The sequence below is a fragment of the Bradysia coprophila genome, unplaced genomic scaffold, assembly GCF_014529535.1.
Source record: "Bradysia coprophila strain Holo2 unplaced genomic scaffold, BU_Bcop_v1 contig_297, whole genome shotgun sequence".
Lineage (NCBI taxonomy): Eukaryota > Metazoa > Arthropoda > Insecta > Diptera > Sciaridae > Bradysia > Bradysia coprophila.
This window is the reverse complement of record NW_023503555.1, coordinates 7,721,653-7,747,019: the sequence shown is the minus strand read 5'-3', so window position 1 is coordinate 7,747,019 and position 25,367 is coordinate 7,721,653. Positions and strand designations below refer to the sequence as shown.

Sequence of the window (25,367 nt, the reverse complement as noted above, 5' to 3'; positions counted from 1 at the left end):
TCGAGGGTCCTCTTGGGTTAAAAATTCATCTACACTGAGAGCAGTTAAAAATGGATCAAGATTTGAGTATTTCGGTGAACTTCTAGCGCTTCCTCTGCATCCAGAACGCGACGAAAACATCAAATAAGGATTCTGGGTGAAAAGATAAAATCAAAAATAACATGCGAAACAGTCTAAGGTAGGCAAAAATGTCAGTTCAGCATCTTTGCCTCTCAATGTGTGAGGCTCACGTCGTAAGTAATAGGAGTTGTAGCTAATGGTTGGTGTTGTATATCTACAGTTTTTACAAAAGAATTCGTAGATCTTATTGATCCGATAACGATTAAATTAAAAATCTGTAACTCCTGTATTTTCATCTGTGGAAAAAACCTCATACTTTTCTTCGTGCATACAGTTTCCCGCAGCTCGCGATACAAAATACCGTTACCGTTAGCCTTATTTTTTAACTTGAAATGATCAATGAATTAGCGTGCAGAAAATAGCTATTTTGTTCCCTCAAATGAGGTTTCTTTGTTGTGCAGAATCTTGTAAAATGCATTTTCTCGGTCGATTGGTGTGGCAAGCAAATTTTATCACGTCACTCCAACTGTTGCCAAAATTAATTTTTTAGAGGTAGAGCTGAAGGTTCTTTTGTAAAAAGTGTTATTGTCACGAGAAAAATATTTTTGGGGTGATTAGGACACCTGAGTTGTTGATTTTGCTGATGAAGAAGGTCCAATAAATAGCGATAAAATGAGGCTCTCAAATTTTACCTCGGGAAACAGTATAAGCCTTGTTATTAAGAAGCAGCGTGTCTAAAACTTGTTTTGCCCCAGACTCGATTTTTTTATAGAGTTAAATTGATAGAAATTGGTCGAAACAATATTTTTACTGTCGGTTGACGGCAGCCGATTTAGCCTTTTTTGAAAGTATTTATGGCTACACCGAGAATCTGCACAGACCCTGAACATGGTGACTAGACTATTCATTTACACAATTCGGGAGTTGAAGTTATTCAGTGATGAGGAATACGTGAGGACTGAATAGACTCGATATCATGCAAGGAAATACATTTTGGAAGCACACAATCCCACTTTATTTTTAACGAAAAAACTCTTTTCCTCGACAAACCACGTTAAAGCTTAGATTTGGAATTCTTGTACATCTCACGCATTTCCCTTCTCAACAGTTTTCCAGTTGGATTCCGCGGAATTTCATCAATGAATCGAACGCCTCCGCGAAGCCATTTCACTTTGCTTGCGTTATCAGCTACAAATTGGACAATTTCTTCTTCGGTTATATTGGCTCCACCTTGTTTCACAACATAGGCAAATGGAAGTTCACCAGCTTTCTCGTCTGGTATCCCTATAACGCCACAATCTTTCACCTTGGGATTTGATAGGAGAAGCGCCTCGATTTCGGCAGGTGGCACCTGATTAGCATTGTACTTGATGAGCTCCTTCAAACGGTCGACAATATAAAATTGCTTGTCCTCGTCGTAATAGGCAATATCTCCCGAATGAAGCCAACCATTTTCATCGATTGTACTTTTTGTAGCAGCCGTGTCGTTAACGTAGCCCTTCATGATTCTGTCACCCTTAAAACACAGCTCTCCCCTTTCATTCGGTCCCAATGATTTACCATTTTCGTCGATGACCTTGAAACGACGATTCAAAGTTTTGTTTATTGAATGGAGTGGAATTACGGGCAGCTGCATTAATGTGTGCGCGACTTGATTTACCTTACAATAAATTCCCGGGACTGGCTCCCCGACCGATCCAGGCTTTATGGTATACGTTGCGCTCAGAGTTCCCAACGACGTCTCAGACATACCATATGCTTGCCGAATTAGTAGATCCACATCATACTTCTTAGAAAATCTTTCACGAACTTGATCTTCGATTTCTCTGCTTAGTGCAGCCGCACCACAAGTTATGCCTGCGAAATTATTGCACTTGGTACAGGCCAACTTTCATACAAAGATCTACAAATTTTCACTTACTCCGTAATGAGGACAAATCATACTGATCAACAAGTGGACTCTTTGCCAGAAAGACCATAATTGGTGGAACAACCACAATAGTCGAAATTTTGTAGTCCTGAACGCAACGCAAAAATGTCTCTTCCTCGAACTTTGGTAGAAAAACAAATGTTGCGTCGCGCGAACATGCATTCAGAACCATTGAAAAGAAGCCCATTGAATGGAACCATGGAGCGACACTGAAGGAAAATCAAAGAAAGTTTTGGAATGACATGATCATTGCATTGAAAGGGGTGTTAATGAACAGCAATTGTCCATTTCAGGCTTGTCAAAGGGAATAAAGAACAAAATCGTAATTACCTCCATACAATCATGGTGCCTCCTTGCAGCATTTTCGATAGAGTGAATATATCACGCATACCTTGAACGACGCTCATAATGTTGCCTTGTGTGATGAGAACGCCTTTGGGTACCCCTATTTCATCAATAGAAACGCAATTTTATAAAAAAAAGAAATGATAAACAAAACAAAAGTTTGGTGTTACCGGTAGTTCCAGAGCTGGAAGCGATATAGGCCACATGATCTCTACGAATCCTTCGTGAAGCGTAATCCTGTACGTTAAACGCCTTGTCCTCGTATTTGTTAATGAAGTCATCCCACAGGATTGTTCGATCGTCAAACTTCTTTTTACCGAACACAATCACTTTTTCCACAAACGTAAGGGTTTTGCAGACTGTGATTGCAAGCTTGGCTGTAACCGGTGATGTGAAAACGAACTTTGGTTTTGATAGCATAAGTGAGTGCTTCAGTTCGCCTAAAAAATTGTTTTTGAAATTATTTTTGTTAGGGAGCGTTCATATATTACGTAAGCATCGCTACGGCGGGTTTAGGTCCCAAGGCATCCCTAGAACAATGGACTATTTTTGGTAAAAATTTCCCATATTTTCTTTCCAAACACATGTTTTGACAAAATCTTGGAAAAACGTTTTCCTAAAACAACATTGTCTAGAACAAATAGGAGACCCACTCACCCAAGTGCTTAAGTAATATATGGACGCTGCCCTGTTGCTATTTTTTATTTGCAAATTTGATTTCACAATCAAAGTCGATAAGACTTGTACTTGAAATAAATATAGACCAAAACTTGTTGTAGTCAGGTGGTTCAGTGCATTTTTAAAAATCAAAAAGAATTAAGACGATGGGGCACTCGCAATGATTTACTTTCTAGTAGACTGCAGTTGACTTAATATCACAGCTATTTCAACCGTATCTAAGTTTTCTTCAGCTGTTTCATACAAACAAACTTCTTGCACATGAGACAACAGTTTTATGACAAAGACAAACTCAGAATTGTGTTTGTTTCGACAATATTGAAGTGTATAGTATATCCGAGCCGAATGCGAGGTACATAACTACACTTGCCGAAAAACAGTTACCGAAGATTGTTGTTTCCGAATTAATGAGTTAGCATGCAGCAGCAGCATCCAATGCATTTCTGATTAATTGCCTGCCCCATGCGACTATCACAAAAGAATTCATATAAAATAAACCGCAAACATTCTTCATTTAATGAATCATTTTCGAATGAGCAAACTGTCACGAAATGGTCAACTTTCGCACGGGGCAGGCAATAAAAATATTTTTTTGCCTTCGAATCCAATTATTGTTTACATTACAACAAAGCGACCCGACTACACAATAAATCAGATGATCAGCCAGTTTCGACTTACGTTCAGTGTAGGTCACACTACATGGCGCTACAGTGACGCCTAGATAAATGGCTCCAAAAACAACAGCCGGATACTCGAACCGATTCTCCGACACAATGGCAATCACATCATTCTGCTTAGCCCCAGCTCCGTGGAGTACTCTTGCCATCAAACTGGTCCGATCAAGCATATCTTTGTAGGTCCAAATTTCGTTGGTTATGCCATTTATCTTTTGAATTTTTGATTAGAAAACAATTAGACTTTCGACGAGAGTTCGATGTTCAAAAAAATCGATTATTTACAAAGCATGGTTTGTCTTCTCCCAGTCCTAAGTCCTCCAAGACCATCGCACCAAACGATGGACAATTTTCGTCCACTCTTGTTGTTACTTCGGGATCACCGCCGTAGATCACATTAGGATCGGTTTCTGTAGACATGTTTGTTTGAAGCGATGAACCAAAAATTCAACACCTTTTCGATGTGGTTGCTGGCAGAGAACTAAATGTAGTTAAATATTAGATAAGCCTTTATCTACACCGTTTTTTAAGATTGTTAATTTTCCCATCATAAATTAGATTAAAAATTTACTTCAGATTTGAAGATAGAAAAAACAAAATTTGGATGAATAATGCGGAGTGTTGTAACTGTCTTCCGTATTACTGTTGTTAGAGACGCTACTTTAAAATGAATGGGGTCAATAAGGTCAAGTGAACTACAAAGAATGGTGACATAAATAGTTCAAAAACGGCCAGGGTAAAAAGTTCGAAATCGATTGTCTCATGGTATCAACAGGAAATAGGTATCGTTCATAAATGAATAATTAAATACATACCGGGCAGGTGTCACATTAGCAAATTATAAGAAAAATGAAAAACTTCTATTAACAGACTATTGAAAACTGAGCTAAATGAACGAAATTTCATATTTCCTATAAGTCGCTAATGTGACACGTCCCGTTTCTGTATTTAACTCTTCCAACTTCGATTTATTACAACTCTCCTAAAACATAAGAATGAATATAAGATGCATTATATGATTGTCAGTAACTTATATGTATGGTCATTCCGTAAAACACTCAAGAACCTTGACTTACTATTTCACTCGACTAATTAATCAATTAGTCACTTCATGTGCGTAGCCCTCTCGTACATGAACAGTGTTGATATTTATCACAGTAGAATATTTTATTACTGTTGTGACCCCGCTACAAAAAATTGTTATGCCAGTCCACAATACAAAAACACTCCACACATTTCTAGAAAATGAAATGTTATTAAAACGGAAAGTCTGGGGCAAATCAGTCGTCGATAAGACAATGGTTTGAGACTCACATTATCACGCTACTCGATACGATCATATTTGTTCTACTACTTCTTTTTTAGCGAAATGGGGGGTTCTTACAAGAGTCGATTTAGGGACCATATAAAAAGTATGTCACGCGGTGCGTGCAGGAATTTCGATCGTGAATTTTCAGGAATTTCGAGAATTTTCTAGCATCAATTTCACGAAAATATGCCCTGGTGTCACGTGTACGAAAGAGATGCAAGATACTGTTTAAAATGTTATAGAAATAGATGGTCTATCTCACCACTCGTGACATATTTTATGGATGATCCAGAATTTTTCTCAGTATGCACTTGCGTCACTCGTTCTGCTCGTCCACCAGTTTAACGTAATATCGTGGGATAACGCGACACTATAAAATTCTAAATTCTCAAACATTAAACTAAGCACTTGACCCGGAACATTAAATGTGTAGATACAGTTTTGCTATCACATTCATTGAAGAAACATTACATTTTTAGTTCAACGAGAACCGCGAAGTGAGCTTAGTGATTAAGGAAATGATTCAATTAATTTTGGTGTTAATTACGTTCGTCACAAATTATTCGTGCTATGCTGCAACGACTAAGGTGATCGAAAACGTGTACATAGACCATTTGGTCCAACGATATCTAACGGAGGAGAAACTTACATGGACTCAAATGTTCGCAAATTACAGTAGCGATCAGAATACAAGAAACATAAATTTTATTCGAAACAAAATTCGCACTTTCGACACTGACATCGTTGATGATCCATACTTGTACTATACGATGAGTGCTGATTACATGTCGCAATTCATTGATTACATGGACTTTTACAATTTGCAAACTTACGTCGAAGGACATCTGAATAAAGACCGAGAACATTATCGAACATTCGAGGACACGTACTATGTATACAAACATACACGTCTGGATCAACTGTTTGACGAAATTCTGGAGGTATAGCTTGGAACCGTAATTGATGTTCACAGTGAAATTTAGACATGAACTTTCTTCTGCTGATTTTCAGCTGGTTTACTCATACAAACAAACACGTCTTTAGACGTGTGAAATAGCTATACGCACGCATACGTGTATGTGGTAGAACTGTATAGAGACGTATGAGCAGAGTACACGACCCCCTGAAAAACAGCTGAAGCAAATTGTTGTCTAAATTTCACTAACGTTCACTGTAATGTACAGCGAAGTTGGAAGTTAATTGAAAGTGTTGTAGTCATTCGGACGGCAGATAGAATTGAATTTTGTTTTAAACGAATTATAGAGTTATAACTCGACCTGCAGCGCATGGTCCACTGAAATGGAATCCAGCAGCCATAAAATTTTCACGCTCTTCGAAATACTATCCGCCAATTTACTCACTTCGTACATGAATAGCCAACGGTTCAACATGATTAAAGTTGTTGATAAGGGATTCGGTAAGCTGTGTGTGTTTAACAACAATGCAACCGGAAAATCATTTTAACTTAATTCTACAGATCAAGAACACGACTCGGAAATATTCAGAACGAAATTTACCGAAATGTACAATAGGATAACTAAAGCTGCTCTGGAGAGTTTGGAGAGAGCGAGTAGAATCGCTTGGATGTGTGATAGTGATGCGGACCAAGCTGATGTAGGTGGGTAAGACCAAAAGGTTGTACACTTTGGGGAGGTCTGGATAAGCGGTAAACACAGCTTTTCCAAACAAAGAAATTCACCAAAATCGAATCAGAGTGGAGTGGTGAATTTTTCGTATGTAACGTGATGTGTCTTAAAGGCTTGCGGGTCTTCATAAAATTGATTCTTGAAATTCTCACCTTGCCTGTAATTCTTGACTGAAACCCGAAAAAAACGGAAAATCTCTGAAAATTCTAGAATTGTACAACTGGTAGCAGCGGAGAATGAGGTCTTTCTCTCCATTCTTCCTCATTTAACCCCAGGAATTCAAGAAATCCCTGAAATACGAACATTTGTTGTCCCTTCCACCATTATTCGCAGTTGTAGCTACTCAGGAAGATGAGGTAATAACCGTAATAACACACTTCTTTTGTCAAGTCTATTCTCGTCAATGACTTCTACATTCACTACTGCCCGACCAAAACTCCAGAACACATACCTGGGAAGTTATCGAGCTGGGAAGATTTTCAGTTTCGATTCACTGATATTTCGAAGTTTTGGGAACAAACTTGTTCCGGAAAAGTGATTTCTCCCTAATGTCAAAAAAATATCCCATTTCCGAAGTTCCCCTCCTTCCCTTTAGCCTAGACCGTGCTTGAAGACTCCTGCATTAAAGAGTTCACAATCTCTTGTGTATAATGCTGCTATTATTAAAAAAAAGTCTCCTCTCTCACCACACCACTCATCTTCCATCGATACAGCTCAGTAAGAATATTTCAAACCGGAGTGCTTAAATCACTCAAACACGTCATGACGTCATAGTATTAGTGAAAAATAAGAGATTTTACCGTACAGGCGACTCACTGGAAATAACAAACTTTCTCCGCGGCTACATCGACAACGAAATCAATTTAAACAACGAAAAATCATGTTGGGGAACATGTTCGGACTATAAATTTGCCAGGAATTACGGTTGCTACAATGGCACGTTTTGTGACGAACAACGAAAAGTTGGCGAAGCGGACCCAGTGTGTCGTGGCACGATTGTAGATTGTTTGTTCATTGAAGACAAAATGGAAGTTTGTCCATCGGTAAGTGTTGATGGCCATGACTCCATTTCAATTTTCCATAAATTCCATTTCCGCTAGATGGTTAGCAGAAATCGTCGCTACGAATACATTAACTATGGATGCACACCACACGACCGAATGAACCAAAGCCGATGTTTGACTAATGGAAGATACTTCGGACAAAGTGGAAATTGTGTAGCAAAGCCGAGAACTTTGCAGACTTTTCGAAATGAATGGTTTATGTCGTGTAATTACTGCTTTTGCTATTGCGACGAGCAGGGCATAGATTCGGATCGATATTTCAGCCTTCGGGAAGTTGTTTCAGATGTTAGGGATAATATGTAAAGCGATGAGTTGGAGTGTATAGAGCTGTTTGCATTGAATCTTACCGTTGTTCCCATCTTAGGATCATTTCCGGCATTGCCATTATTAAACGGAACGGAATTTTCTCGTTTACCATCAGACAGTCAAAACTCGTTTCCCGAGGACGAGTGCAACAGCAAAATCCGGGAGTAAACGTTATTTTCTCAGACTTTAGACGGTCAGATGCTGGCATCGTCGAAGGAGTGGACTATCACACATTGTCCTGGCAGAATCGTTCGGTCAATTTAGACACCATCATACTACCTCGCGGATGTGTGGTAACTGAGTTTTACCGTAGATTGTCGGAATGAAGAGTGGATGTTAATGTAAATTGTACCCAGGTAACTGGAGTACGTTTCGTCGTCGAACGAGAACACATTGGCTTGCAAATTAGATCGACAAAGTTCGATTTCATCAGCGGAACACTTTTCGATGCAAACGAATGGGTTGGCAAAGATGTCTGGGACCGGAAGAATATTCATATCGATCGTCCAGAACCGAATCGGTACCATGATGTTTATGGCGCTTATCTGTCTGAACCGGACTTTCGGCCGAACTTGTTCGTTACCATTTTTTGCTTCGTTTCTCCTCACATTTTTCAACTTTTATTCTTTTAAAGATTCGTCAAATTCCGACCTTCGGATCCGGACAAGGATGCTGGCCAATCGACAGTGCCTTTTATCGACTCACAATGGATTCGACCCAAAATTTTAACGCCATTGTCCGGTATCGGCATTTATTACAAAGGAAAGCCCGGAATGGGTGGATTCATAGCACCAGCTATCGTTGTGTACGATAAGACACCACATATTGGAAATAAATTGTCTCCATAACCATGCGTTTATTGAGCAAAGAAGTGGTTTTTTTTAAAGGCGATGAAGACAGTCAATGGCTCAGTTCACCACAACACAGTGCTGCTCTTTCTAAACCATTGTCTAGCGATTCAAATGTTGTTTTCGGTCAGCCATTTTCAAAATATTTTGTTGAAAAGACTTCTCGTTATCAAATGCTTATTCGAATCCATCCGTGGAGCGAGGAACTGCCAATATCTTTCAATTTTACTGATGGAAATATTTGGAAAAGCGTCACTAGTGTTTACGATATTCCATATGACTCGTCTCGTTAAAAAAGATGGGATGTCCTTTTGGTAGGTGGAAGATTATGCTAAGTTTAAAAGTCAGAAGTTGACTGACCAAGGATTTTTTAAGGGCTGTTTATATGACTTCACTGGTGCAATTTATTTTAAGCGAACACTTTTTCGTTGTGTTTACACTATAGTCCTGGACCCCCCTTAACGGAAGAATATTTCAAAGTGATGTGGCAATGTGGACATATTAGGTTCTTGAACTTCGCACGCTCTATGTAATACGAAGAAATATGAGCTTTACCAAAGAGAGTTAGCCACTGAAGGTAATGCAAATCAGCAAAAACAAAATGAACTCAAGTTTCGGGGGATTTCGAGTGCTGCCAACAGCCAACGCACTTCCATCATCAGCAATACCAAAGCAGCTCTCTAGCAACGACATAAGGTTTACAAAATTTGGAGACAGTGTCCGCTTGCAAATTTCATTACACTTCTAACATAACGTAATTTGCAATGTGCTGTCCTAATTTTGTTAGAAAACTGCTTTAGTGGTACTCTAACAGTGTGTGTTATACAAATTTTGGGAGTGTAAAAAATTTGCAAAAATGTCCATACTCAATTTGGCGGCTGTCGCTACTATCAAGTGCTTGTAGTGCGCTGGTAGAGCGCAAGCTCACTCAATTGAAGCACCTGCGATATGAATACAGTGTAAAAGGAGATACGTTTGAAAATAGTCATTTACATAACCAGAACAATGACCGAAAGTACTTTTCCGTGTTACGAATTGAGTTTTTCATGCTTGCTGTCACCTTTAGCAGAAGGGCAGAAAGCAGAAGAAATGTCAAGTAAACTGTTGCCACTTGAGTTGAATACTTTCGGCTCCCTTAACAAGCATGCAAATTTGTATACGCATCTGTTGTGGACGGTAGGTTTAAGATGTCATTAGGCGAAAACTGCTACTTTCGCACCGCATTTCCGTCCCGCGTATGTGGTATCTTTTGTCGACGTATATTTTTGGCAATTTCGCAAGTTGTAATTCACTCGAAAAACGTAACTCGGAGAATGAGTTTTTATTAGTGAGTGTGCACGCAAACCTAGCCTTCGGCATACTCCGCATAGTCGCCGAAAAAAATCACGTTCTACTTCATACTTAAATAACTATTTTAACATTCATGCTCTCATATGCATCACTTTCCTAGCAAGCCAAACAGATTACACTAAAGTTTCGGTACCATGATTATCGATGACTTACTGAAGAAACGATGCGTTCCTGATGAAACGACGATTAGTCGAGATTTCTTCAGGAACTCGTCGTTTCTTCGGGAAGTCGTCGATACCTATTTCGTCAAAACATCAGTGCAATGCCTAACAGCGGTAGCTCACATCACTAAAGCCTCCAAATTTGACACTTATAAATTGAGTGTTCATGCTAGAAGCAGTGCTGTGGCTAAACCAAACACAATAAAACGTTCTGTCAACGCACTGTCGGTGCTATGGCTATGTACTTATATTCAACCTAGCCTTGGGTTCCGTATTTTTTATGATCTGCTGAAGATCTGCATTACCTTCAGTGGTTTATTTACTTTGAGAATTAGACGAGGACAGTAGTGCACCTTAACAATCTTAAGGAAATTCGACGCAGTGTAGTAAGTGTAGTAGAAAATGTTTATTCATTATTTACGAAAATTTAAATACATAACTATCGTAGGCCCGCTCCTGACATCCCATTTGTTCTCTTCTTTATTACATCCATAAAACATCGAAATCCTCTGAAAGCCCACACATCAGCAACATCATTATTTTCATTTCCGTCCGCACACTTTTCGATTGTTGATCGTTCGATCACAGTGTTCTTCAGATAGGGAATATCCGTGACTTGTTCCATAATCCGGTCGACATCAAAGCCACTTTTATCGTCAAAGAAATGCAAAGTGGTTAGCACACAATGGACGTAGTCACGAATTCTACGGATCGATGATTCGTCGGATAGATTCCAAAATTCACTGACTGTTAGCACCAGAGGCGGTAGATTCGATTTTCGTAGACATTTGTCGTGTGTTTGGATCATTTGTAATTTGGTCGGAGGTTGCCATACATCGTTGGCTGTAATCTGTTGGAAAATTAGCAATGTGTATAACAAGTGAATCGACGAAAATTGCGAAAATTCTGTTATATGCGAAAAGTGTTTGCTTACCATCGACGTCGCTAGTAGCAGTCCAATTAAATATTTCATTTTTCGAGTAATGACTAGTAATTAACGAGATCAAACCAAACTTAAATCAGAAAGTTATCTGAATAATATCACTGGCGAAAAAGCTTTTTATATTAAAACGCGAAAGATTCAATGTTTGTTGTTTGTTTATCGAAGACGGTTGATCAGAGGTTGAACATTGTGATGATTCCAAATGTAAAATAATGCTAACAAATGCACGTATGCAAAGAAAACGCTGACCGCGCTGACCATTGACATTTTTGTAAATTAAAATTGCCGACCGACGCATGTATTTCATAAAAGATGAATGGCATATGAGAGACAATTATGGAAGAGTTGACTTGGTAGAAGTTTAGGTTTAGGTGATAGCGGTGATACAATTGTTTTCTTTTAAATAAATTTAACGAGAACGAAGCGACGACGAGGCCTTATGTTAAGACCTTTTTCAACGCACTGCAAGCAAAAGTGGTACTCCAAATAGGGTACTGAAACTTGACAGTGCTCCATACAAAATTTTACACTGTAAAAATAGTGAGGACCAAATTTCAAACAAAAAGTACTCTATTTGGCAGCTGTCAGTAATAGTGCGTTGCCTTTTTTCGTAAATTTGTTTGAGAAAATTTATGAAAAAAAATTTTCGGGTGGGCGTGGGAAACCTTTTGAAACGTGGTGAAATCACTTTTCTGACCACTTTTGTTCCCAAAATTCCGAAAGATCAGGGATTGGTGGCTCAAATTCTTCCCACCTCTTTAAATTCCTAAGTATTTGTTGTACAGCTTTGGTCTGACAATTATACAGTTCATTGAGGAGAACAATCTTGCCAGATGGATTGGGTTTCTAGCTCATCATCCTGAGAAGCTACAACTGGAAATATGGTTCGAAGTGTCAAAAAATGTTATTTATTCAGGGATTTCTCGGATTTCTTATAGGGTATGTATTCCTGAGGTCCAAAGACGAAGGATGGCGATAAATCTCACTTGTGTAAGTCTAGGAGTTTGGGAGTTATATCGTTTTTTTTCTGGTTCTCTTCTAGACTTTCGGGATTATTGAGGTGGTAACCCATTGGTTCCTACAATTATTTCACTCCACATGGTCTACCATCATCGAAGTTCTAGAACTTAAGGATTATTTTTTACATATTTTTTGGGTTCCCTTCTGGACTGTTGGGATTATTTAAGTGGTAGTTTGTTGATTCCGACATAGAAGTTGACTCAAATGAGCGACAAATATAGGGTTTTACATAACGTGAAAAATTTGATCAAATTTAGGGATGGGAGACGTTCAAAATTATCGATAATATCGATCGGAAGAAATTATCGGTTATTGATTAATCAAATCATTATCGATAATTTGATAATTATCAAAATATCGATTTTCGATAAGTATCAAAATATCGATTTTTTGATATTAATCGGAAAATTAATGATGATTTAACAACATGTCGAAATATATCGGGTTTTTTTAAGAAAATATCGATGTATCTACATATCGATATTTTAATAATATATCAAAATACCAATTATTATCGATTATCGATATTTTTTTGATTAATTTCCGATAAAAAAATTATCGATTATCAAAATCATTATCGCCCATCCCTAATCAAATTCTTATTTTTCAGATAAAGACACAAACCCTATCTTAACTTGTCACATACAGCTATTCATCTGTTATTGATAACGACGACAAAAATAATGACAAGCTGTAGGTAATATGGTCTTTTATATGGTAAAATACATGTTAAAAAAAATGAAGTACAAGATTTGCAATCAACAGTTTAAAGACACATTGATCGATGGAAGTAATAGACCCGATACTGATAATATGCTTGCCATCTGTAACAGGTTAATAAGAGAAATGTGACGCAGGGTTCATAGTAGCGATACAAAAGCCATTCACCTTATCACTAAGCTACAAACAGCTTCCCACAATGGCAATAATAGTGACGCTATTCTCTGCGCACATTATTTATTATATTAATATCAATCTTCATTCACTCGTGCTCGTTTATCTCATAGTTTTTTCGTTCGTCTTCTTTTTGTTTTTCATTTAAATATTTGTTTATTTGTTAACATTACCATGTGACACTCTTGTCACTCTTACTCTCAGCGCTAACTCTATTAACAACTAATAATTTCTGATTTTGCCAACGAATAATGATTACGATCACCGTGTATTTAGAACAACAACATCTGCTTTATATGCCAGACATTTTTCTCATTATTCAATTTCGCGTTTGTTATCCGAGCAAGTGAATCTATAATTTTCCGATGATCTGGCATGAGTAAAAGAATTTGTTTTTTGTTCATTTAGTTTAAATTCGAATTTATGGCTTAGAGCACGAGAAATAATCTACGAAGTGCCGAGAGTATTATGGAACGTTCCTTTTAAGGAAAATTCGTTTTTTTTCTTTCTTTCATCAAAGTGATGGTTCAAAGAGATATAACTACGGAAGGTATTCCTATGCAAGTGGTCACATTGAATGGATCAACTGACAAGTCTCAAACGCGTAAATATGGTGAGTTGTTATACCAGTTGTATGTTTCTCCTTCGACATTTTGCATAATGAGTTTGTTTATTGTATACTGTGCATACAATGCTAAGTGATCATCAAAATATAAGTGGAAAATCATCATATCGTGCAAAGAACTTAAATAACTGATAGAAGAACTGATATCGACCAAAAAGTTGGAGATCAGCACCTACAGACATTTTTGAAGATTGTGAGTGATAATTCGGTATACGCAGTCTGTTTTGACTATATCTATGTTGTGTGCATTTGTAAGTAAAAAGAGTTTTAAATTTTAAAAATGTGAGCAACCTGGACAGCCAATACAGACTGCGAATACCGATTTATCTCTCCTAATATCAAAAATCTCTCAAGTTGTTGATCTCCCATTTTTTGTTCGATATCCTCCTTCTATCATCTTTTCAAGTTCTTTGATATCTCGCGTATGCAAGTGGTAGGGCCTCACAGTGATTTTAATTGAATGGTATAAACTGCGCAACTGCGAAATCGCTCGTTTATTCACTAAGTCTAAGTTATGACTTTGCTTGCTTTCTTACCAGTTAATGAAAATGTTAAAATGTTGTGTTGTTGTGTTAATGAAATATTGATCAATAAACAGAGGTTACAATTACAAAATTCATCATTTCCCTTACTCCAATTGACTCAAAATGTTTACAAAAATCTGCCGACTAAGTACCTGTGTTCTCGGTGATAACTTCTTTTGTTCGTTAAATTTGAAGATTATGATGAATAGCACTAAGCTATTCTTGACGGTCCGTACAATTTTAAGTTAGTGACCGATAATGACACTGATAAACCAACACTGCGGCGTAGTTATAATTGTGTGTTGTATTATTGTGTATAACAGCCGCTAATATATGTGTCGATTGTGTCGGCTGAATATTTAAAGTGGAAATGATAGTAGGGGGTTACCGCAACGGATGGAAAACTGAATTTAAAAGAGTCTATAAACACTAAATGTAGAGTCAAAAACACACGGACATTTGTGTTTTGAAGGGATCAACCATTAGGCTGCATTTTCCATTGCTTAGACTTTGGTGAATATCGGATTACAATGGAAAACGATTGTCGATCCCATTAAAGCAGAATTGCTAGTGTGTTTTCGGCCTAATGCAAACCTTCAGCGGACCACAGAAAATATGGGAATACACAAGTTTCGGGTGAATGTGAGTGCCAGCACCATATTTTGTTTGGTGTAGCGCTGACAATTTCTACACAATTGATGGAACTTGGTGGAAAAGATAGCATGAATGTTGGAAAATTATCTTAGCACTGCAAAAATTCTATGGAAATCGCAGGCAATGAAAGTCCAGAACAGGTATGGTCGATCGGCGAATTCGTCTTAAACGCACTCACATTTTATGTCAAAATAATATGAAAATGAGTGCGTTTAAGTACGAAAATCAAATTTTTATGTCCTCCGGGCGGACAATAGACGATACCTGTTTTACACTTTCATTGATCGCAGGTGCGATGATAAAGTGAACTTGTGCTGCACTTGAATTCACTGGAACCTTTAGTGTATTTTTGAGGGTTTGCATTGCCTTCAGTGGTTTATATACTTTGTACTTTGTACTCGACGTATTTATCAGAATTTTTCATATAAATTAAGTCTCGAATGTTGGAATAATCAAGGCTGTAAACTTAAGATAGGTCACGCAGATACGCGGGTTACACACGACATTTCTTGCTAATAATTCACCACGCCATACAAATTCGATTTCGGTGAATTTGTTTGTATGGATAAGGTGTGTTCCCGCGTATGTAATAAAATAGCGATCCCCTAAAGTTTACGGCCTTGTGTAGACTATAAGCATGTCACCCGTATTGTGATACGCATGTGACACACCAATTTTTATTCTAAGACTTCACCACGCCATACAAATTCGATTTTGTTGAATTTGCTTTGTACGGAAATGGTGTTACGAATCTGATGAAATGGCGATCCGTGTGATCTCTTAAAGTTTACAGTGTCGGTCATTATCTGCGTGATATGACCAAAGCTTACAGGGTATTTTAGTATAATGCCGCTCCGACGTTCCACACAAAATAAGAACGGGCAAATGACCGTTAAAAATCGCTTTCGGGCGCTTGGTATTTTACTGCGTTGATTACAGTAAATATTTGAAAAGATCGATTTCCTGAATGCATCTAATTATTTCAGTGCTCCGTGTCCAGCCCCTTACTACACTCAACTTTGTATGTGAATTGTCCAGAGATAATTTCAGTTTTTATTTCGCAATTTTACTGATTGTTGTTCGTATTAGTTGAAAATCAGTTGTTCCATTAAATTCGAGTGTGTAAAAGGTGAACGAAAATGTCATCTTCCGATGAAGCGAATCCTTTGTTAGGTAAACTGCCCCACGTACCTAAAATGGTATTTCCAATTTTGTCATGTGTAATCAAACAAAATATTCACTGCAGGATCGACGCGACCAACAAACTATTCGAACAATGTTAACGAGAATAGAAATCAATTTTCCTTTCGATATTGGCTGAGCGTTCTGTACAATGTGTCCGTGCATATTGCTCTGAGCGCACTGACCGCCTTCGTCACATACATATGCTTCTACAAAGGAACCGTTCTATTCTCGTGGCATCCAACTCTTATGCTGATCGGAGTTAGTGCAAAATTGGAATTTCATTTGATTAACCGCAATAAATTCTTATTCAACTTTCATTTAGTTCTTGGTACTGATGACCGAAGCGATGCTTACGTTCAATCTCATCAATTTACCCACTCGTGAACTCGGCTACCGATCGCGAGTCCTTGTCCATTGGATATTACAGGCTGTGTCCACCTGCGCAATAACAGCATCGTTTATTATCATAATGCTCAATAAGAATCGGCTCGGCAAAAATCACTTCACTTCAAATCATGGAATAGTTGGATTGACAACAATTATTTTGACGGGATTATCTGTCGTGCTTGGTGTCTTATCGAAATTCAGCTATCAATTCAGACATTATCTGCGACCACTTAATATGAAAATGATTCATTCGGCATTGGCTGTGTGCTGTTACACATTAGCAATGACAACAATATCGCTCGGTCTGTTGTCTCCGTGGTTTCTGGAGAACGTTTCGTATCGGTGGATATACAGTCTCATTGCCGTCGTTGTGTATATCGCTCAGTATACACTGCTGAAACCATTGTTCACGCTCGGTAAAAAAGTTTGGTTGAAAATAAGAAGTGAAATGAGAAGTTAAATGAAATCTATGAGAAGTTGACTGGTTTGAATGTTGAAAATGGACAATAGAAATAAAAATCAGTGTAACTATACCAATCCACTATGTGTGTCTCAGAATGCAATAGAATTTGCACCTTACTATAGCTACACATAGAGTCGCGAAAGAGACCTAAATCAAAGCAGCTCTCTGGAGAGCTGCCTTGCCTATAAAATGATTCTATTGTTCTCTCGTCAATTTTAACAGTAGAACAAAAGAAAAATTTGAATTAGATCTCTATAGTTATTCCAGGTCACAGCGACACGAAGAAGACCTAATTCAAATTTTTCTTTTGTTCTACTGAAACATGACAGAAGAGCGAAGGAAAAGTTTGAAATGCATCTCCTTCGCGTAGCTAAAGTAAAGTTACTTAAACTGATTGAATTAGGTCTCCTTCGCGACGATATGAACTGAAGCAACTCCCTACACATATAGCGTCGCGAATGAGACCTAATTCAAAATTTTCCTTTGATCTTTGAAAAGAAAAATTTCGCGTCAGTATGAGCTGGAGTAACTACAGCTACAAATAGCGAAGAGAAATCACCTAATTCAAATTTCACACATGACAGAAGAACAAAAGAAAAACAAATGAATGACGTCACGTATATGTGTAGCTACAAGCTACACTTATTGTAGCTAGTTAAAGTTGTTATTCTTGCGGCTGATTCGAATAATCTCTATAACCAGAAGTAAACAAAAGAATATAAATTAGAGCAGACGTGACTATAAATTCAAGTTATCTACTAGCGGGCATACGTGCCGTAATTGCTGCTTATCTGTAGCTAACAAAATGACTGATGGCATAAGACTGGAGGAGGTCTTACAGTAAAATTACGTCTATGACGTTACAGCGATTTTATTTCTAATAAAGAGGAGTGCACCAGCGAAACAAGCTCTAGAAACAATTTTAAACTTTTGGATTGTCGCTGATGACAGCATTTAACAGGACTCGGTCACTTGAGCATGAAACATTACTCCGTTGGTCCCGATCACCATTGGATTTCGATGCACCCACTTCTACTTTAACTAATAAAGGTGATGGAATCGGGGTGGTTGTTTCAAAGCAATGCCCTCCTTCAAAGAAATTTTGAAACTTGAGAGGGTATTGGTTCAAACACAATTCCATTCCAATCCTTTACCTATCGTTCGATCAATGCGAGAAAAAAACGTTTCCTGCGCATCCGTGACCCATTTTTGTCGAGTAATGGTGAAGGATCTGGTGATGATTGGGACTAACACTAACGAAGTGTTACCGCCTATCTGACCCACTATATATGCCACCATCAGCGAAACATACTTAAGTGTTGCCTAGTGATTTAAAACACGAACCAGAAGAAGAAAGAGTGATTTATGACCGTCACCAAGGGACAGGCAAACACAGAAATACCACTACACTCAAGTGAAAATCCTTTGCTAAGAAAATCCCCAAAAAATTCCTTTAAATTTTCCCTCGGATATCAGAGAAAATTCATGAAAATCCTTAAGACCGAAGACACACAACCAATTTTACGTTGATGAGATCGACAATTATGTGTTTTCCATTGTAATCGGATATTCACCACAGACTACAAGGAAAATCCCAGCATTAATTGTCGATATCATCAACTCAAAATTGGTCGTTTGCCTTCGGCTTATATTCGTTGAAAAGTGCTTGAAAATCCTTTCAAATTGGCAAAGAAAATGAGAGGAAAATCCTTTGAAAATTCGTAAGTGACTGGTTCAAAACCTCACCAAATCAGCCTAGTTGTTATAGTGTAGAATGCATGCAATCGAGCATTGATCGCGTGGTGTAGAGTAATGGACAAGGCCTTTTTGATTTTTATTTATTTGTGCTCAGAGAGCTCGTCCGAGTGTTCATTTCATTCATATAGCTCTCATTAACACTACTTCATGAATGAATACATTTCGCGTATTAATTAACTTGTATCAATGGCTATGAGTGAATGTGAGTGAATGTAATGGCTATGTGAATGTTTTGTGATTTTGCCACGTTAAATGTACCATTCATGCAAAGCAAAATGCATTGACGGTATACAATAAACAGCTGAGCGAATTTTTGTTGGTTGCGACTTTCTATTATGTCTTTGCTTTCTGTTGTTTATTTACAAAAATGAGTTCTGACGGTGGACATTGAGTGCGATGAAATGATGGCGAAAGGTCACGGTGATGCGGACTTAACGTGGAAAACAATGCTGTACAATTCAGCCATCCATTTGGCCATTTTCGTTTTTACCGTCTTCATCACAATTTTGAGTTTTCGCTATGGAATCACTCTGTTCAGCTACCACCCACCTCTAATGGTTGGCGTAAGTTTTACGATTTATTTTTCGCGAGATCTGATGCGATGAATTCTTTGATCATATTTTCCACACAGTTTTTCGTCTGTATGACCGAGGCGATCTTATGCTTTTCGAACGAAAACATTCTAACCAGATACCTGAACCACAAGGAACGGATGACTTTCCATTGGATCTTACAAATCGTTGGCAGTTGTCTGCTAACCGTTGCATTTACCGTCATAGTCATTTCGAAAAACACGAAAGGCAAACCGCATTTCGCTACCTGGCATGGAATCTTCGGTCTGATAGCCACAATTGGACTCGTATTGGCAATGTGCGGCGGTGTCGTTGCGAAATACAGTTTTGCCATTCGAAAAATCATTCGGCCAGTCACCGTTAAAGTGATCCATTCCATATTTGGTTGCGTTGTGTACGCGCTGATGATATTCACCGTGTTGCTGGGCGTGTATTCGAACTGGTTCAAACGGCATTCGTCGGTGACCGGAGCTATTGTGGCAAATGTGATAATTTTCTTCATTGTTCAGTACGTGCTGGTGCAGCCGATCCAATTGATTTACGGCCGAATTAAGAACATTTATTTGAGATCAAATTTGTATGCTGAACCGCAATGATGATGACGATGATGTTGTTTTGTGATATAAAAGAGAAATTACGGGAAAATTTTAGTTTTTTGAATACATCTAAATTGAGTAACTGAAACTGGGTGGTTCAAGTGTATGCTCTACCTGATCACACTCAGACTCGGGTGAAACGCAAGAGGATTTTTTGAAAAATAATTCATGAGCAAAGTTTATAAAGCACCGAAGGTAATGCAGGTCTGCAAAAGCAAACGAAAACCAAGTTTCGGATGAAGCGCAAGTTCATTGTAGCACTTGCCATTATAGCAGAATTTTATAACATTCATGCTATTCATATTCAGCAAATTCCATCAATTCTTTTGAAATCGTTGGAGCTACACGAAATGTGCAGCTGTACTCAGGGCGCAGGTTCGCATCGAACAGCCACAAATTTCGAGACATTGTATTTCGTCTCATTAGCACTCCAATTTGAAATACGGAAAGGATTTTCAGAGCCATACCAGGAAGGAAATAATCCGTAATCAAGAACCGCAAAAAGGTCCTAATTGGAAACAAGGGACTGTAGAACAAAGCATTGCTGGAATATCAGATATTAGTGATCGGATTCCAGTTTCAATTTTACAGATTTTTTACACTTTGACATGCAGCAACGAGGACCTTATCGTTTCGGTTTGGGATTCTGGCGCCCCAGTCAATACTTCCCTACTCATTCAAAATATTACCAGTGGTAGCTGATCACTGGCATCTGATATACTTGATATCGCAATTTTTCATAGAAACGTTTACGAGTCATCAACTGCATCAATCTCTCCCGAAAACATTGCCTACTGTATTCTAACAAGTGATTGGTCTTTCGATCTATTGCCTAAAGCAATCTAATCGCCAGGCCTAAAGTGTATGAAAGCAAGCAATGACAGTACCCCAATAGTTTCAGGCTAATTTGAGTGTAGCGCTTACGATTTTTTATAGAATTCCTTTTAGTGTTGAAACATTTAAGATAGATTATTTAGACCAAAACCACAGGAGCAATTACTCGTTGATGGGATCGCTAATCTGCGTTTTCTAATGTTTAGCCTGTGGTGAATATCTGATTACAATGGAAAATGCAGCACAATTGTCGGTCCCATCAACGCAAATTGCTCGTCTGTTAAAATCGGTATTTTGCTACATTGAAGTGATGAAATGGGGGACCTTAATCTCAAAGTAAATAAACGGATAAGGAAGGTGAAAATCCGCAAAAACCTACGGAACCCGAGTTGCGGGTGAATTCGAGTGCAACGTAATGTTCCTTTTATTCAGCTTTGCACCTTCGAATTTAATAGACTGTTAAGGTGAGATAGAAGGAAATATAATTTGGACCAGTTATTTTAACTTGTCTTGGGAGATATGTCAAAAATTTAAATGAACATATGCAATGACAAGTACCCCAAGGCAACTTACTTAAATTAACTGGTCTTGGGAATTCTCGCTCCTACCATAACAGTCTATAGTCAGCGAGAAACCCGAATATCAGTTAATTATAACTTACCTTGGGGTACATTCAAAATTTTGACATGTCCCCCAAGGCAAGTTAAAATAACTGGTCCAAATTATATTTCCTTCTCACTCATCATAACACTCTATAGAAACACTTTTCCAACATTCGAGCTGTCGAACTCACCCGAAAGTAGACTTCCGTAAATTATGTGATCCATTCGACTCCAACAACTTGATTATAGAGCTGCGAGTGAAATTAGACAACCAATTTATATCGCAACTATATTTCTATCTTCACCGGTACCTGCAGAATGAGAAGAACGAGAAGCCACTGCAATCAGAGAAGTAAACTCTGGATATGTCACGCAGATACTACAGACAGATACGCGGGTTCCACTATATGTTGGAAATTCATCCTTAAAGTTTACAGTCATGGTAGTCAAGTGTTCCACGGCACGTTGAATTTCTCATAAGTCCACGGTTTGAAACCTATGCCAAATTAATGTAACCGATACGAAAAACACTTGTTCTACGACAAGAAGGAGAAGAGGGGTAGCCCTAGTTTATATCTCAGCAGTGTCACATCGTAGAAAATCCAAACTGGTTGCAAAATGAAGGTGTTGGAGCCAAATGACGAATGGAATTGAAAAATAAAATTTTCGTTGGTTGGTTGAGAGTGCCTGACAGGCTGCTAAAAATTTGACCAATCTGGCATGCCCAACCAACTGAAATTTTATTTTTCAATTCCATTCGTCACTTGGCTCCAACACCTTCATTTTGCAACCAGTTTGGATTTTTTAAGATATATCACTGGTGAGACATACTCTACAGCCACCCTCGTTCTAGTGCTTATAGCGCTAGATAACAATAGTAGCAGAAAAAATGTTTTTCGTATCGGTTGACGTAACAATTTGGCATAGGTCTGAAACCGTGGACTTATGAGGGACTCAAAGTGCCGTGGAGGACTGGTGTATGACTGAAATGGAGTATAAGTAATGTGGTAACGGCTGGAGACGAATAATAAGTGCAATGAGCAAGACGTGTTTCCATCAGAAATTGTTAACTGTATTTAACTGTCGAATTACAATGTGTATCCAACAACGTCAACAATGGCAATTTACATTGATGCCATAAACGGCTCCACATTACAATTTGGTTTTAAACTAAAAATTCCCTCAATTAAAATTCGAACGAAACTTAGTGGTAAAAACAAAAAAAAAAATCTTTTTCCTATTCATTTTACACCTAACATTGAACGGGGGGGGAAATTCATTTCAAAATCATGGCACAAATTGGCTGCATAAATTTAACAAATTAAAATTCTAAAAATATTTCCATCAAATCAGTTGGCATTGCACACAATTCAGTCAAAAAATGATCAATGCAATCATCCGCTCGGACTGCCCGCGTCGACGTCCATCGTATCGCTGATGCTAGGAATTGCTACCGATTGCTTTGCCGGCCACTTATTAAACTCATCGTTCGCCTTGTCATCCGTTTCATTGAAACCGCTATCGGTTTTGCACAACACATTACCGTCCGGGATCGGTTTCACGTCCTCATCGACATCATCGTCCAAGCAGGAAAACGAATGCGACAAATTCTTCCGGCTCGAGTAGCGATGCCGACGACGACTCGGCGTACGCATGTAAGTCAGTTGCTTTTCGTCGTCCGTCATGCTGAACATCGTCAGATCCATGTCCATGGCAATGTTATTCTCTTTCGTATCGTTCAAAATGCTCACCGAATGGGACGATGTGGTTAGGTAGTTGGACAGGCTACACTCCGGTGTGCTGTTGTAAACCGACTTCATGCTTTCGCAGCTCCAATCGTTTCTGCTGGGCGTTTGAATTTTGATCGGTGTCACTATGTTGATGGGTGAAAGGGGACAGAACGGTTTGTCACTCTCGGGCATCTCGGATGTTACACCATGTTCGTCGACGCATTTACTCCTCTGGTCAAAGGGTGAAATTTTTTGCGTTTAAATTGTGTCCTCGCATAGAAGGCAAACATAAATCCATACTAACCAATTCCGGACTACATGGCGGTGGACTGAGACATTCCAGATCCAGGTCGATGTGATCATCGTACACGGAACTGGAGCTGGAGCTGCTCGATTGATTAAATAGTTTACGTCTCAATAATGCATCGCGCGCATCATGATCGATCGTTGTATCACAGTCTTTGGCAGGACTTTGTTGTTGATTCATTGTCTGAGTAAAATATGGCTTTAGGAGATCTTCGATATCTTTGGGTAAGTTCGGTGGTAGCGATAGTTCAGTCTGGCATATTCCGTCGCGTACAGTCTTCGGCTCGTCGGACAGAATAATTTTTTGATTTCGCAATGGACAGTCCACTGGACTGGGAACTGGAAAATATTTTTTTTTATTGGAGGTCGTTACGAATAGTGAAGTGGTGAAGCATCACCGTCTGCCAGTAGGTTCAAACTAGACCACTAGTGTGAAGGGTCTACACTCACCAATTATTTGATCCCGAAAGAACGAGCTTAATGTCACTTGAATCTTAGCTTCGGTTTCTGGATCAGTCGTAGATGCAAATTGTGTTTCGTGTGCTTCAAAGCTAGCCGGATTCAACGAAGAAATTTCGTCTATGGTCCATTCGAAATGTGTTGACGACATCTGAGGCGTATTTGGACGATGGAACAACGATGGACTGAAATTGCGCACAATTGTTCAGTGCAATCATATGTCAGACATTGTTGACAGTTGATGGGATTTTTCCACTATCGGCTTTGCTAATTAACGCCAGGTGAAGGTGTTTACTATAGCAATGTTTGTATACAGTATTCACCTGGTCTTAGCGCCAAAAATTCTACAAATTCCTTTCCCACAATCCCACTGTCCCATTCAACACTTTCTGTGACAATCGAAATGAATAATTCAATTTTTACCTGCATATCAACGGCAAATGTAATCGTTCTGTCAGACCCACTTCAAATGGATTTACCACTTTCGGATGCACCACTTTCGATAACCGTGACGGCGGTGTATTGAATACGTTCTTAAAAAACTTATTGCCATGAAAACTGTTTGGCGTCGATTTGCCAATTGTTGCCGGATTATATGTACAGTTCGGCGGCGTTGGAGTCTTTTGTCCGTTGACTAATCGGAATGGCGATGATACGTGAATTTGTTTTGCAGTGTCAACTGAATCGGTTTCCATGTCTCAGATGGAATGTAGATCATTCAATGTACGGTTCTGACCGAACGAAAAGTAAATAAAAATAAAATTGAGATCTGAACTTCCCGACCGTACGGATTTCCGAATTTTTACGCTAAACTAAAAATCTAAAGTGACCCAGAGTAACCCAACGTTCTGACTGGTGAGAGTGGGGAATAAAATTTTGAAATGTTGAACGTTGGAATACGTTCAGTTTTGTATCGATTCGACTGACGTCGACAACATTTTAGCTCGAATTTTAAAACTTAAGTATGCTTTCCACACAATAAAAATTACTCCGTGTGAGTGCCGTGAGAAAGCGAGCAGTCAAGTAAACAAAGCAAAAAGTTGAAAAATAGTGGTAGAATAAAGCGAAAACGTTTTGGAACATTTGAATTTACAATTATTTTTATTGGAACATTTTAATGCTGACAATATCGAAATGGCTTAACGTTCAATATTGAACATAAAAATTTTTTTCTTCCGAAATTTTTACATTAAAACCGGACAAAGTTCTATATAGTCCGTGGTGCATTGGCTTTTCATGATCAATATGATTATCTGGACGATCTCTGCGAAATTCAAGACTGTTTTGGGTGATGACTGAAGAATCTTTTTAATGCTCAAGTTTAATTTTAATCACTCTAGCTCAGTTTTTATCACTCCTTTTGAGCCATTAATGGTAAATAATAATTCTGTTCTGACCAAATTTTGAACCCATGACAATAAAGCCAATTGCTCATGAAGCAACA

General features: G+C 38.4%; 6 protein-coding genes across 8 annotated transcripts; 3 read left to right on the top strand and 3 right to left on the bottom strand.

Annotated features, from left to right (window-relative positions):
* Nucleotides 1–1,051: 1,051 nt before the first annotated feature.
* On the bottom strand, nucleotides 1,052–14,677 carry LOC119078992 (luciferin 4-monooxygenase-like). 2 transcript variants are annotated; one of them, XM_037186755.1, is made up of 8 exons: nucleotides 14,530–14,677; nucleotides 3,973–4,157; nucleotides 3,692–3,899; nucleotides 2,506–2,775; nucleotides 2,321–2,435; nucleotides 1,982–2,199; nucleotides 1,721–1,917; nucleotides 1,052–1,636 (listed from the first exon to the last, which is right to left on the bottom strand). In XM_037186755.1, the coding sequence occupies exons 2-8, from the start codon at nucleotides 4,105–4,107 to the stop codon at nucleotides 1,115–1,117; spliced, it is 1,665 nt and encodes a 554-aa protein (XP_037042650.1). In that variant the 5' UTR covers nucleotides 4,108–4,157; nucleotides 14,530–14,677; the 3' UTR covers nucleotides 1,052–1,114. The 2 variants fall into 2 exon arrangements, with proteins under 2 accessions (XP_037042650.1, XP_037042651.1); XM_037186756.1 differs by lacking the exon at nucleotides 14,530–14,677 and having other exon boundaries at nucleotides 3,973–4,168.
* On the top strand, nucleotides 5,397–8,880 carry LOC119078988. The gene is made up of 8 exons (XM_037186744.1): nucleotides 5,397–5,937; nucleotides 6,260–6,413; nucleotides 6,474–6,614; nucleotides 7,450–7,685; nucleotides 7,743–8,005; nucleotides 8,071–8,305; nucleotides 8,369–8,586; nucleotides 8,647–8,880. Exons 1-8 carry the CDS (start codon nucleotides 5,515–5,517, stop codon nucleotides 8,858–8,860), a joined length of 1,884 nt encoding a protein of 627 aa, XP_037042639.1. The 5' UTR covers nucleotides 5,397–5,514; the 3' UTR covers nucleotides 8,861–8,880.
* On the bottom strand, nucleotides 10,760–11,615 carry LOC119079003 (general odorant-binding protein 99a-like). Its single transcript, XM_037186770.1, has 2 exons — nucleotides 11,306–11,615; nucleotides 10,760–11,221 (listed from the first exon to the last, which is right to left on the bottom strand). The coding sequence occupies exons 1-2, from the start codon at nucleotides 11,342–11,344 to the stop codon at nucleotides 10,811–10,813; spliced, it is 450 nt and encodes a 149-aa protein (XP_037042665.1). The 5' UTR covers nucleotides 11,345–11,615; the 3' UTR covers nucleotides 10,760–10,810.
* Nucleotides 13,424–20,074, top strand: LOC119079000 (cytochrome b561 domain-containing protein 2-like). Of its 2 annotated transcripts, none has more exons than XM_037186765.1 (3): nucleotides 13,424–13,841; nucleotides 19,197–19,387; nucleotides 19,456–20,074. In XM_037186765.1, the coding sequence occupies exons 1-3, from the start codon at nucleotides 13,751–13,753 to the stop codon at nucleotides 19,990–19,992; spliced, it is 819 nt and encodes a 272-aa protein (XP_037042660.1). In that variant the 5' UTR covers nucleotides 13,424–13,750; the 3' UTR covers nucleotides 19,993–20,074. The 2 variants fall into 2 exon arrangements, with proteins under 2 accessions (XP_037042660.1, XP_037042661.1); XM_037186766.1 differs by having other exon boundaries at nucleotides 13,486–13,841; nucleotides 19,202–19,387.
* On the top strand, nucleotides 16,063–17,156 carry LOC119079001 (cytochrome b561 domain-containing protein 2-like). The gene is made up of 3 exons (XM_037186768.1): nucleotides 16,063–16,204; nucleotides 16,278–16,474; nucleotides 16,539–17,156. Exons 1-3 carry the CDS (start codon nucleotides 16,171–16,173, stop codon nucleotides 17,061–17,063), a joined length of 756 nt encoding a protein of 251 aa, XP_037042663.1. The 5' UTR covers nucleotides 16,063–16,170; the 3' UTR covers nucleotides 17,064–17,156.
* A 2,401-nt stretch (nucleotides 20,075–22,475) lies between the features above and the next one.
* Nucleotides 22,476–24,794, bottom strand: LOC119078993 (protein aurora borealis). The gene is made up of 4 exons (XM_037186757.1): nucleotides 24,347–24,794; nucleotides 23,915–24,108; nucleotides 23,463–23,803; nucleotides 22,476–23,389 (listed from the first exon to the last, which is right to left on the bottom strand). The coding sequence occupies exons 1-4, from the start codon at nucleotides 24,616–24,618 to the stop codon at nucleotides 22,823–22,825; spliced, it is 1,374 nt and encodes a 457-aa protein (XP_037042652.1). The 5' UTR covers nucleotides 24,619–24,794; the 3' UTR covers nucleotides 22,476–22,822.
* Nucleotides 24,795–25,367: the final 573 nt, after the last annotated feature.